This window comes from Endocarpon pusillum (assembly GCF_000464535.1).
Source record: "Endocarpon pusillum Z07020 unplaced genomic scaffold scaffold1300, whole genome shotgun sequence".
Classification (NCBI taxonomy): domain Eukaryota; kingdom Fungi; phylum Ascomycota; class Eurotiomycetes; order Verrucariales; family Verrucariaceae; genus Endocarpon; species Endocarpon pusillum.
The window spans coordinates 45,675-59,427 of record NW_006913659.1 but is presented as its reverse complement, the minus strand read 5'-3'; the positions used below and the strand labels follow the sequence as shown (position 1 = coordinate 59,427).

The 13,753-nt window shown below is 48.1% G+C and overlaps 2 protein-coding genes across 2 annotated transcripts; one reads left to right on the top strand and one right to left on the bottom strand.

The window, feature by feature from the left end:
* Positions 1-4,064: 4,064 nt before the first annotated feature.
* Positions 4,065-9,523, top strand: EPUS_00681 (uncharacterized protein; the record flags this gene model as incomplete). The annotated part of the gene is made up of 3 exons (XM_007801461.1): positions 4,065-4,230; positions 4,351-4,439; positions 5,558-9,523. 3 exons carry the CDS (start codon positions 4,065-4,067, stop codon positions 9,521-9,523), a joined length of 4,221 nt encoding a protein of 1,406 aa, XP_007799652.1.
* A 1,359-nt stretch (positions 9,524-10,882) lies between these two features.
* Positions 10,883-11,982, bottom strand: EPUS_00680 (uncharacterized protein; the record flags this gene model as incomplete). Its single annotated transcript, XM_007801460.1, has 2 exons — positions 10,883-11,373; positions 11,475-11,982. 2 exons carry the CDS (start codon positions 11,980-11,982, stop codon positions 10,883-10,885), a joined length of 999 nt encoding a protein of 332 aa, XP_007799651.1.
* Positions 11,983-13,753: the final 1,771 nt, after the last annotated feature.

Here is a 13,753-nt window from a genome sequence, read left to right as displayed (position 1 = left end):
CTCCATCTTCTCCTGCTTCATTTTCTTCTGCTCCTTCTTGCACTTGCTTTATGGGCGAGACGCTCGATGAGCTTGAACATCATTCACCGTAGGGGTAGGACTTGACTTGTAGTAGTAAAAGGGGGATGAAGTGGGTCAAGTAAAGTGACATGACTAAGTGGCTGACAGTCCGCCGTAGGTAGGAGGGTTGCTGCTAGATATCGATGAATCTTATTAAAGTAATGGATCAGACATTGGTAGAAAGTTTCTCCCTATATTTGTTCTTCATCGTAGAAACACCTCTCATACAAAGAAGAGGTTTTCTTATCTTGGTCACATGGAAAATGGACATGGAAATGGAAGATCTCTCGTTTCTCTCACACCTCCCCCAGGCACGGATGTAACGTTAGGGGGTTTTCATGGTCTCAAAGTTCCATATATATATGCTATCTAATATGACTGTTGAAGTTTTTCAAGATTCACATTCCTTAACAGATGGATGGAAGGCAGTTTCCTCCTGTACAAGCAACCGAGTTGGCTGAGGAATATATTTGCTACGTTCTCCTGGGTGGTGGTTGGTGAAGAGGGTGTATTTGTGTCTTTCGGCTGGCCGTTCCTCGACATGCCATCTTGTACAACCCGTAGAATGCTGTGTAGCTTTCACGTTATCTCATCCCGGATATATTAGGTTTGCACTGGCCCATTGATGCCCATGCATCTCCAGTGGTTGGTGATTGATGAAGATTGTATGACTCCTTCAGACGTGCCGTAATAATCATTGTAGCCTGCTGTAATGTGCGGGACGTCTGTGCTGGTAGAAAGATTTTCCTTTCCGATCTGCATAAGGGTGCGGTGCGTCAAGAACATCGCACCTGGCTTCGAGTGCAAATTGCAGATCATTGACTGGGAAATCAGAGAGGCCGTGAAAATCATATATGCAAGCCATAAAAGCGGCTGGGCTGCTCACAACATCTTGTTCTGGCAAAATAGCTCATCTCATTTGACCTGTAGGAGAATGGTTGATGGAACCGGTCAACTCCCAACCTGTGGTGGTCCAAGGTTCAGGTAGGGTAGCTGGGGTTCGTTGCCGCTGTTCTGGACAGGACTAAAGGGGAAAAGGCGGCCATGGATCGTGGCCCGTGGACTAAGGGCTTGAATTGTTCATAAAAGCCTGGCCATTCACTGCAAGCTTTCAGGCTATGTGCCGGTCATTCCTGGCAGCATGGATTCCATATTCTACCTAAACCATTAACGACAACCGGTATCGTTGAATCCACCCTGTTTGGTCAATGGCGCCAATCAATTCAGGCGTTTTAATGCTGATCCGCGGAAAGCCACCGCCATTAGAAGACGGTGGAAGAAAAACTTACGTAGTAGAAAGCGGCTGAAGAAGGTCGCCATCGAAGTCTAGGCTCTTTCTATCACCACAGTTCCAGTCATGAGGACCTGTGTTGCAGCTAGCATCGGGTAGGAACTCGGAGCTAGGAGGGATACTTAAGATCAGTGGAGGAAACAGCAATGCTGAACGGTGGGTGGTAATGAACCTCCATAGCAATGACTTGGGCAGGACTTGCCCCATACTAGTAGAGGAATGACCAGTTTCTTGGGTCAGCAAGCGCTAAACCTGCCATAAGATACTTCGATTGACAATTCCGATTATAATCAGCTCCATCCTGCATCATGGAGCCATGTGGCTGCATCACTAAACTTAGGCGATTATTGTCGCCTGCGTTCCTAGGAGAGACGGGGAGGTTGGCCAATTGTGGATACACGATCCATGTTCAGCTTGAAGTTGTGCAGCAGAAGAGCCAAGCACGAGACCCGATGACTTGTGTTGGGTGTAGGTGGTGTGCCTTTTGGATATGGCTCCAAATACATGCATACATAGCACAGTGTGTTAGAGGATGTAGCAAATAGCGTACGGAGATACCAATTGAATTGATTGAGTTACTCCTATCAAGAGGAGCATTTGCTCACACTAATAGCTATAGAAGCGCATTACTGCAACAGCTCAGAAACAGCATTTGGCGTTCAATACGTATAGCAATGCTCACTGCCATAAATAACAGGGCGTAAAAGTTACAAGAGCGTTTCGCATGCGGGGACCCCTGTATCATCCTGCTAATACGTAACAGATACGTATCGTATGCGCAGGGATTCTGACACAGTGTACGTACTACGTAGTACGTAGTAAGGTGTGAGGTGTCTATTTGAAGATAAATACTCCGTACTAACTAGTTGGTAACGCTAAATTAGAAGCAAATGCGGCTTTGGAACTGTCGAACTGTATGAGCACTTATTGGTTGGAATTTCTACGCGAAGGCCCTGCGTTTCGCCTGCGTTTGATCAATATTTCGCCTGCACTTTCGCTTGTAATTTTGCTGTGCCGCACTCATACAGTGATTTGTACGAATATATCTACGCACGGACCCCCCCCCACCTGGCCCCCCTAGCTAAATAGAACAACTTGCTTTCTACGTATCTTATGCAGATTGTCACACAGAAACCTATGTGGTGGCCTTGATGCGCTCATCGATGGTAATCCAGAGGCAGCATGCAGAGCGATAGCATACAAGGAAAATATCCTACTGCAATGAACACCACCAGTTGGTTCTAACCGCCAGATGGTGAGTGCAATACTTGGCCATTCCTCCTCAATCAGGTAAGCCGTCTCGAGTTGTACAAGAGATGCTGATTGCAACAAGGAGTTTCAGGCTCAAGCATGTGTATTTTACCTTGCTTTAAACGTCATCGCCTCACCGAAAGGCCGACGACTGTATGACTGACTTGAAGCAAGGTACTTTTGTACATAGTAGATCTCAAGGCCGCTCTGTTGACTGGCAAGCAAGATCAGAATTCATGACCAGCTTGATACGGATTTGTATGGTACCCGCTTGAGATCGTGTGGTTGTACAGAGACAAGCCGTCTAACTATCTTCATAATCGTCGACGAGAGCTAGCAGGAATATCTCAATCTAGACCCGCATCATCAGTCAGGGCCTTGACTTGTGCTCAACCCTAGCTGCCCCAGACTTCTCGACAGACACCATAAGAACACATCACATGGGCTGTTTCTGTACTTTACTCCGGCGTCGATCAGGAGCACACGCCCATCATCGCTTCCGTAGCTTGTTTCCATCCAGATCATGAGCTGATGTCTGAGCCTACCATTTGACAAGCCAAGCGTGACCAGGCCTCGTCCTTCTTCGCCACTCGTGGCGCGCCGTCCATCATCGATGTCGCCGATGCTTTGGTTCTCGAACGCATCCATTGCTCTGCTTTCAAAGTGCTGTTGCAACAGTCATGATAAATTTTTCATTAGAGTTCGATAATCACGCAGGGGAGGTTGTTCTGGGTAAGAGCTGCTTCATTATGACAGCTCCTATCAAATACGAAGTAACAAGATGCAAGAATGGAAATCTATAGGCCCCATTACCATGTACCCCATACTGGTCGAGGCGTCAATCACGTCCCGCACATGTCAAGCAATTACAAAGAGCAACAGTCGCTGCAAGACCGAACACTTGTTCTTGAATGTTGAGGCACAGTCGGTGTGAGGGTCTTGTCCTGATGACAAGACCCTACTACTGTTGCCGGAGCAGCTACCTGAGCAAGCTACCGAGCCTGCTCGGGATACATTCATCATGAGGTCGTTAAAGGGGGCAATTCACAACGAGAGACAACCCACTTATTCTCGGTTTTTGGTGTTGGTGTTGGTGACTTTCCCACAAGGGCCATTGGCACGAGGCGTGGATGCGCAATCAAGTGGTTGCAAGGGCTGACACCAAACTATACATAGGGCTTACAGAGGCTAAGCAAGTATTATGACTATCGATGTGGATGTAACTTCTCTTCTTGCAAGGCCTTGTAGCTTTGGGCTCTCCCGGCTTCGGCGTCATGTGTGAATGAGCCGATGGTGGTTGAAATGTATAAAGTATGATAGATATCCTCTGTGCTCATGTATGTCCACCACTCTTCAAGCACTTCTGTAACTACTTCATTCAAAGTTCCCTTTCAAAGGACTCCGATTCCATACACTACAATCTCCACTCACACCCCAGGCAACTTATCAACCCAAGCTCGACATGCGCGCCTCGCTCACTTTCGCTGCCATCATCGTCGCAACCATGGCTGTCGCTTCTGCCCTTCCTCAGGTTGCTCCGCGTGACCCACCTGAACCCGTATGCGGTGACGTTGCGGCATGCTGTTATGTCCTCGACTTCGGCGTAATATCTAGTGAATGTAAACGACGTAAGTCCTTGAACAAGAACTTTGCACTACTGGAATCTTGCAATGCTAGATCATACAAACCACTTGAACGCAGGAGCCACAAACTTATGCTGGCTTGTACTTACTGGCCTCTTTGAACAGTCGAAGTCGCCCCTCGGAACGTTGATGATTTCGACGAAATCTGCGGCGAACAGGGTGATTATGTAGCGCAATGCTGCGCGAGGGTAGAGGTAAGTTCCTTTCCTTATTGAGAAAGACACCAGAATTGTGGTGGGACGAAAGAGTTGCCGACTCCGTATTTCTTCCCTTAGTTCGGACTAGGTATCCGATGCAACGATCCGGAATAGACAAGTTCCGAGACGGTCAATTCACTTGGGAGAGGTGGGTATGGAGACTATCCTATCAGATTGATGCACGTGGGGCAATAGGAGAGGTGGTTTTAATGTAATATATACGGAGTACTTAGCAGGAGAAGGCCATCTAAAAACTATGCCTAAATTACCATCAATGTGTGCTTAGTTTCAGCCTAACTGTGATATGATCTAGTTTACGGAGTACATATATTTATGCAGCTAAACATCTGGAATCTAATAAATTATATTTTCTCAGATGTCATTCTAAGAAAATGACGGCCAAATTATGGCTAGATTATGGTCATTTGCCAATACCGCGTCATTTTCAGAGCCCTTCTCCTGGTAAGTAGGGGAACATGATTTAGACAAACTTGGCGTCAGACATTAACATGAAGTATGCAACGATATCTAAGATACTTCAGATGTATCCAGTCTCTTCAAGAATTTTGTGGTGATATACATAGCTGAAAGAGCCCCTGATGTATCAACAAGCTCGATACATGGAAATGGCATGCAAAGATGGGTATTCTCAACATCATTCAATGGAAACTCCGCGCTGCTTGTATGTCTAGCCTTTGTCAAAGCGCGAAAGACGGAGCAAGGATGACTCCACAGCTTCTGAATGTGACTTGTAAGAGGCATGTCTCGAAGCACTCGTGATCGTTGCCCGTGAAGCCGAAGACATGAGTTCCATGCATGTGGCATTGAATTTTGATCCTTGGAGCAGAGCCTGGGAGGTGAATATCACATTGCGCGAATGAATGTACTAGAGTAGGTTTGTGGAAGTGGCAGATGCAAGGTTGTACGCATTGAGTTTGATAACTGCTTCGCCAAAAGTCCCGAGGTCCGCCTGCTCCCTGTATAGTTAACCCCGTGGTTTCTCCGATGCTTGGCGTTTATCAGAACGATTTTCGCCATTCTATGGTAGCACCTCAAAGTGATGATGAATGCTGTAGTCATGCAATGATACATTTCACAGACCGCGCATTACTCAGGGCCCGACATCAGTGGTGGTCATGAGGTCTCTTACAGGAGCAGAGTCACATCCTTCGCAACATGGACATCAACTCCAGCGTCGATTCAGGATTCCCCAAGACTTGCCAGCATCCATATCCCGACATGTCGTACCCGTCACCGAGCCTGACGATATCTTTAGAGACTTTCAGAGCCGTCGAGAGCGCAACTATCATCTCCTGATACGGCGCTTCGTCTACCAAATCCTACATGGATGTACTAACCCTGCCTGCAAAACCCCAACATGCCTCAGCTATCAGAAACGTACTACCAAAGTTCCCTTGCGCAAGCTTACCTCCTTAAGTGCCCGAACCCTCGCATGCTATTTGGCTTCCGAGTCAAACCCTGAAGCTGCTCTCTGTCCAAACTGCCCTCAAGTCTTTCCAGAGCACGAATCTCAGCCTGCATTGAAAAAACGGCCGAGGGGAAAGTCACATAATGTTACTTTTGAGTCTATCGAGAAAGAAGACAGCAATTGTGCCACCCAAAAAATCGCGGCGAATGGTCGTCTAGCAAATTCGGACATCAGAAGGTCCAGGCCTGGTGTTTTGATATCGTCGAGCCGAGGTGCGTCAATCTCTGGAAACGGCAGGGCATGCATTCGTGGTGAGCAGGTTGATGAGGGATGGGGAAACGTTTCAGTTGGAACCTACGCCGATGAGAGTCCGGCTCGTGACCCAAAATCGTTCACTCAAAGTCTCTTTGAGACTCTGCCATTGCGAATGCTGGAATGGTTGCCGTTTCAGCCGCGCCCAGGAAATCAGAACGACACACAGTATCACAGTGCTCCTGAACGATACGCAACAGAGAGTGAGAATTCCGCTATCAGGACGTCCAAGGATACGAGAGAAACTCCAACGCGACAAACGAGTCAAACCGATTCTATCCCAGTCAAACGAGATCTTTCAAGGCGGCTTCCGTCCGATAGCTCTCGAAAGCGTTCTGATGCTTTCCACCAGAAACGGCCGAAAGGTGATGCACGGAACGTTCAGAAAGACGACTTCGTTCTGGAAGCCGAACACGTAACCAGAAACAGCGTTTTCAACACACTAAAACCCAAGCCGACTGCTTCTGCTGAAAGTCTTCCTGTGTCTATCTCTGTGCCTGACGAGGCTAAATCTTCCCATCCAGGAGATTCATCTCCGACCCTCTCGGTTGAATTAAAACCAGTGCTTGGCATCGAGACAGTGTCGGAAAAACAAATAAAGGAGACGAGCGACTCTCTTCACGATGTGCAGTCCACTCAAAAGGATGATCATCGAATTGACACGGATGATAAATCACATCTCTCCAAAACTACTACAGTTGACAAGGATGCCTCAACGACCACATATACATTAGAAAAAGTCTCCTGGCAGACCTTCACTGACTTGCGTTCGATGCAAGCGACGCTGGAGAAGGAGTGCCTAGGATACCGGCTCACGAATCCAAGGCCCTGGCCGGATGACGCGAAGGCCCTGCCAGATCATGCTCTGCGTTTCTCTGATTGGACTGCTTTTGTGAAACAATCCTGCTTCTACCTGCTGAAGGACTCTGCCCGCCTGGCCCGAGCATTCAAATGGGATCAGAAGCCTGAAGAAAACGCTGATACTTACACATGGCCAACTTCTATTTTACCAATCAAAGGACTAGAAATCTTTGGGGCTCTTTATCATCTGCGGCCTTCAGAGGAAATACTACACTATCTGTCACATTCGTTAGACCAGGTCTTTCTTAGCACACATGAGCTTATGCGCCCACCTCGCAGCCGGACCAATCGTGGTTGGTACTCGGGAGTTACCTTATCCGCCAAGCAATCCGTCGATGGCAACGGGGCTGGACTGAGTGATAGACAAGCAGCTTTCGTTCTCGCTGTGAGTTTGTATGCCATAGGTCGTTTCTCAGCCATCTCCCACCGGTGCTCTGAGCTCTTGCATGCCGATATTTGCTGGCGTCTCTTTTGCCGAATCAGGTCGTTTGGTCGAATACTCCCGGCAGATTTCGTTGACATTCTTGAAAAGGAGAATGTTCCGGATTGCCACCTTGCCCATTTACAGTGCCTGGTTGACGTGTTTCAATGTGAAATTGCTCTAGATTTGGTGTCAAAGCTGGCCAGAGCCATCAGCAATCGCCTAACATTCTCAGAAATCTCGAACGCTCGTGCAAAGCAGGAATCGTCCATCAAACGTCAGTCTATCCTCCAATTTCTCATCGAGTACCTCAAGGACTTCAGTGTCCGCCACTTCAGCCTCACCGAATCCCAAGACCCTGCACTACTATCATCCACAACCCTTGAATGGTTGCGCACGATTTTGTTGCGTGATTGGAATGGTCATGCCGTTGTTCGTCGACAAGGGGCTATAGGTGGTGCCTTGCAGATGCTAGCAGCAATCTATGAGGATCGTGTGAGTCTACGTCTTGACGAAAAGCTTTTTCACACCCCCTTCTTCGCTGAGAGATTCGACTCGATGGAAATGCCAGTAGAGTGGCTTTCCTACCGACCTGATAACAAGACCTTCCATCTCCTCTCCTTCTCATTTCTCTTTCCACCTTCTAGTCTAGTCACATACTTTCGAGCTCTGAACTTCGCGACAATGTCCAAATCGTTCGAAACAGCCCTGATCACCTCTAAACACGTCACGCAATTCATGCGCTCTGGTTTCATCCAAGCAGCGAACACTGGGCAGCTACAGTCAACGATGAGACCAGCCGTGGCCTCCTACCTCGTTCTAAACGTGCGCCGTGACAGTGTCCTTCTGGACGCCATGAATCAACTTTGGAGACGTCAGAAACGAGAGCTGATGCGACCTCTGAAGGTGAGGATGGGTATGGATGAGGGTGAAGAAGGTGTAGATCATGGTGGTGTCCAGCAAGAATTCTTTCGCTGTCTCTTTGCAGAAGCATTGGATCCCTCATATGGAATGTTCACGATTGATGAAAGAACAAAGATGACCTGGTTTCAGCCGTGCTCGTTGGAGCCGCTGTACAAGTTCGAGATGCTTGGGATACTTTTCTCCATTGCTGTGTATAACTCGATCACTTTGCCGGTCACCTTTCCACTTGCATTCTACCGCAAGCTCTTGGATCTACACGTAAAGAAGTTGGATCACATTCAAGATGGCTGGCCTGGTCTCGCTAAAGGTCTTCAAGAGATGCTCAATTGGTCTGAAGGTGACGTTGGAGATATTTTCATGAGGACTTATCAGTTCAGCTTCGACGCTTTTGGAGAGCATGTTGACGTGGATATGCAGAAGATCTCTCGAGACCAACCGTGGCCGTCTCCCAATCAACAGAACAAATCGACTCAGAAAACCAAGTCAAGCGGCACGCCATCCGGATCCGAAGGCGAAGACCTAGACAACAAGGAGATGCTGAATAAAATACCTACCTCGTGCAAGAGTGGAGTTTGCAGTTCATCCTTATCCGAACCGAGCACCACCTGCGAAGCCGCCCTCGTCACCAACGCCAACCGCAAACAATATGTCAAAGACTACGTCTTCTGGCTGACCAGCAAATCCATCCACCCCCAATACGAAGCCTTCTCCCGCGGCTTCTACACCTGTCTCGACCGCACCGCCCTTTCCATCTTCAACCCGGCCGCCCTCAAATCCGTCGTAGAAGGCTCACAGCACATCGACATCGACGAACTACAATCCATCACCAATTACGAAGATGGCTTCACCGTCGATACACCCACTATCCTCCATTTCTGGGACGTGGTTCGCTCCTTTCCAGACGAGAAGAAGAGGGGTCTACTGGAGTTTGTTACGGCGAGTGATCGGGTGCCGGTCAATGGGTTGAGCAGTATTGTATTTGTGATTCAGAGGAACGGCTTCGATGATAGGAGATTACCGACCAGTATGACTTGTTTTGGGAGGTTGCTGTTGCCGCAGTATTCGAGCCGGGAGGTTCTGGAAGAGAAACTGGGAAAGGCGATCGAGAACGCCAAGGGGTTTGGTGTTGCTTGATGGGTGGCAGAGCATGAAGGGGGGTTCAGACTATACTTGATGAATAGACGAGAGGAGTGGGAATGATGATACACTGGTTTCATTCGGAGAAGTGACACAAACCCAACACCCCGAATCCCAATCTTCCCTGCATGAAGAGAAGACAAGAGGAGAATCCAAAATCCAGGCCTGTTCTGTATGCGAAATCAGGTGTCTGTCTCGAGAACATTGCAGTCAGCTTGCCGGTCTTGTTTGCCGACGGTAAAGGAAACAGAACCAACAAGACCCCGGTCATTCAATCAGCTACGTGAACACGCAAAGCCTCATCTCCCTTCATCAATCGCCACCACACAGCACAACACATATAATGATACCACCGGGGATACCGTACATGTGCTGAAACACTGAGCCTTCTAAGAGGTTGGAGTCTGTGGGGATACATCAATTAAGTTTGGTTCGAAATCCCACAAGGCTGTCCTTTTGGTGGAGTGGTTGATGTGTCCCTCTTCTTTTTCCCTCCTCCCTGGGTGTCACGTGCCGGTTCCGTTAGCTCTACCTTGGCGCCGCTGCTTCTTAGATTAGCTCTTGCTGCTTATCAGCTTCCTCTTCTCCATGCACGTACGATTCAATCAAGTAACTTGATCCATTGCACTGGGGGTTCTCTGGATTGATATTTCTCTAGCGCTTTACCCCCAGAGCAGAGCTTAGTTAATGTAAGCTAAGCGCAGCTAAGCGACTCAGTAGTTAACTAGATGAGATGAGATGTTGCTGTTTGCTGCTTGCTTTTTCTCTAACGAAGCGGGAAGAATGAATGAGGAAAGGAAGCAAGGAAAGGAAACCGATCGATCTAGAGATTGGGATCTGCAATCTGGATCTGCAATCTGGATCTGAATCTGAATCTGAATCTGAATCTGAATCGGATTGCTCGAGAAAAGCGATTGGGCTACCACACGGGAAGCAGCTGGGGTATTAACTTACTACGTAATAGGTAATAGGTACTGTGTGACACGGGGGGGAAATTGAATTTGGGGGGGACTATGAATCAGACACGTGCGTCTAGGCTCTTGTGTTCTTTCATGATTCGGTATTTTTTACCCAAGAACTTTGTCTATCTGGTCTATGGAAAGCTGTGCGATTGGTGAGTCTTCAGATGAGGTGGTGAGAGTGTTAGTCTTTGACGCGTCAACAGCCTGATGATACCCTCCAGTTTTTAAGCCAGACCTGGGGTTGCCGTTGCCGTTCCCGTGCCGTTAGGGGTTCGATGCTTCAGCCGGATGAAGGGGGAAAAGACACAACGCCCAACCATGCAATCTAGGAAGCTGTAGGCCCGGACAAGCTTGCGCCGGGACAACTTCCACCTACATCCATGCAAGACATGTCCTATGCCGCCACCCTTACGCTCAAACTCCTGCTTCTCTCCCTCTCCTTAGCAACAGCATCGGCAGTCGATTCGCCCCTCCTGTCCGTCGCTGGGGCCTCTCCACCTTTCTTATCCACATTTTCACTACCCTTCGTTAGCACTCTAAGCAGCGCCTCTTCTTCATCTCCCTCCTCCTCAACTTCCCCAATCTTGTCGGGATTCTGCGTGCCTTGGTCTTTCCATCCCCACATTGCTGCATTGAAAAGCTCGGCTTGTTTGTCTCGTCCATGTTGAGGCTCTTCTTTGCCCCGACGAGCACGGGATTCGTTGGTTTCGCGGAGAGTGGCGTTTTCGTAGTCATCGAGATGTTCGTTGCTTTGCGTGCCCTTGATGGATTCGGAGGTGCTGGAGGGGTTGAGGTCGGCGAAGTTGAAGGATCTGTATTCTGTATTGCGCCAACCCGTGCCTGGAATGTCCCAACGCAATTCGTTAATTCTGTCGTTCTTGTACGCTAGAATACAGAAGAGATAGATGAAATTAGGACCGAGATGGAAAGGTTATGCGAGCTGCACCTCGAAGAAATGAAACCGGAACTGGGTTCTGAGAACTCACCATTGTACGCACCACTATCTTCCCAATCCTCTGTGAAATAGTGCAAAAATCCTCCATGAGTAACGACAACGACCTCTGGACTCTTTTCACCTCCCTTCTGTAAGTCGAGGATTCGATCGCGAATGTAGATCCTCGCTTCCCTGGCTCTCTTACTCAATGCTTCAGAAGTAGGTGCCCACTTGCTGTCCAACTTTTTAACGTTCCAGCCTTCTTTCACCAAACTCAAGTCAACAGGTACATGGTTTTCTGCCATTTCCTCAGCGAGCTGGTGCGGATCGCTCCCCGTATCACAGGGAAAATCGGATGATTCCTGCATTTCAGGCAGAGCGACAATGTTCTGTTGGCAACGGCCGTTGTTGAGGGCAGGAGTAAAGCTGAGAAGAGTCGTGTAGATGGTACGACGGAGAGGTGAAGAGACGAGGAGACAGAGCTTGTCGTGGTAGGGAAATGTTTCGCGGAGAGCAGCGCATTGTTGTTCACCAAAAGGGGTCAACGAAGGGTCGTGCATAGTGTGGTTGGCCTCGCTTAGGTTGTGAAAGCCCTAGGCAATGGATAATTAGCTTCTACAGCTCTAAACTGGGTAAATGGTATCACAGTTGAGAGAACCGGTTGGATTGCTCTCTGCTCTCTGCTTGTAACACACTCTTGAACTTTATTCGTACTGAAATTCAAAGCCTGGGGAGCATGTCACTTCCTTACCTGTGCATGCCGCACACAGTGAACGGTATGTGGCATCTTTGAGAGATTAAGAGCTGGGTCTGCACGGTCTTGAGGAGCCTGCTGCCGCAAGATGGAAACAGGTTATCAGGTATTTGTCGTGGAGGGTATGAAGCTCAAGGTAGACCGAAGAAAAATACCACGATACTAATAATAAGAGCAGGATAGATAGTAGCGGAGTGAACGTTCAGTCCTATATACATATAGAAATGAACGAGTCACCGAGAGGGGTCGTCATATTGCGTAGGCACCAAGATTCATTCTTTGTTTCCAAGCAACGGACCATGTCATCACATGCACACAGCGATAATGATATGTCACTTGAGGCAGGTCAAGCGAGGTCACGGCCCGCCTTCCCGAAGTATTACTCACATTGGCTTGGCTTTGCAGGCCAAAGTTCAATTTTTTCCTGATTGATTGATGCAGCTTTGTCTCTTACGGCGGACTGTTACAGGCTTAAGGCCAATTCAAAAATTTAGATTTTCAGAATCCATTTTAGATTCCCTGCAGCCCTCACTAATCATTCTATCCTGAATTCACACTACAGGAGTATGTACGAAGATTCAATTGATTGACCGTAGGGTACTCGTACTTTTAAGAGAATTCTCCTAGAGAGAATTCCCCTAGAGACAGTGCCCCTAGAGACGGTGTCTCTAAAGAGGGTTCTTCTAAACAGGGTTCTTCTGGAGAGGATATCGTCAAAGAGGATGTCCCTAGGAGGGTGTCTCTAGAGTGCTCCTAAAAGAATCTCCCCTGAGAGGGTTCTTCTAGAGAGGGTGCCCTAAGAGGGTGCCCCTAAGAGAGTATCTTTAAGAGGGTGTCCCTAAGAGAGTTTTACTGTATGAAGTGATCTTAAATTTTCAAATGAATTTTGAAAATCCAAAATTTTGAATTAGCCTTAATCCTGTAACAGTCCGCCGTAGTCTCTGAGGCCTTGACAATATCAAATCTACTCAGTCTTGGTATGTGTATCAAGGAACAGCGCACACAGATGATTACTAGATGATGCATCACATGTAGATTGCCAGGATTGTGAAGGCTGTTGAGTCTGATTCCTCAGAGACAAGCCATGATTAAGGCGTATCTCACTGAGCTGAGGCAGATTCTCAATCCTGGTCTCATTATATGATTGGCCTTCTACATGTTCTTTAAAGTACTAGCACTACCTACACAGACTCGTTGCCCCGCTGAATCACTGCAACGTTTGCTTCCTCAGGTTACAGATGTCACTATTCAAACACTCTGACATAAGTGCGTGAAGACTCATGTCTATGATTGGGTGACCTCCTTACCTAGCCATTGTAGAATATGCTGGCAGGAAGTCTATCCAAATAGGAGAATGGAAGCAAATGAATCGCCTGTGCTTCGTGAGACTGGACCTAAAAATAACATTCTGACATCTAGACGATCCAGAAAACGCCCCAATGGTAGATTGTCTTGTGGCTCAGAGAAAAGGGAAGCATGGCTCAGCCAGCCGTGTGGGCTTCGTCCAGCTCCTCTCCAAGCACGCCGACTTGGCTGAGCCAGGTGCCTTCCAATCAAGTCACTTACCGTAAGTGGCC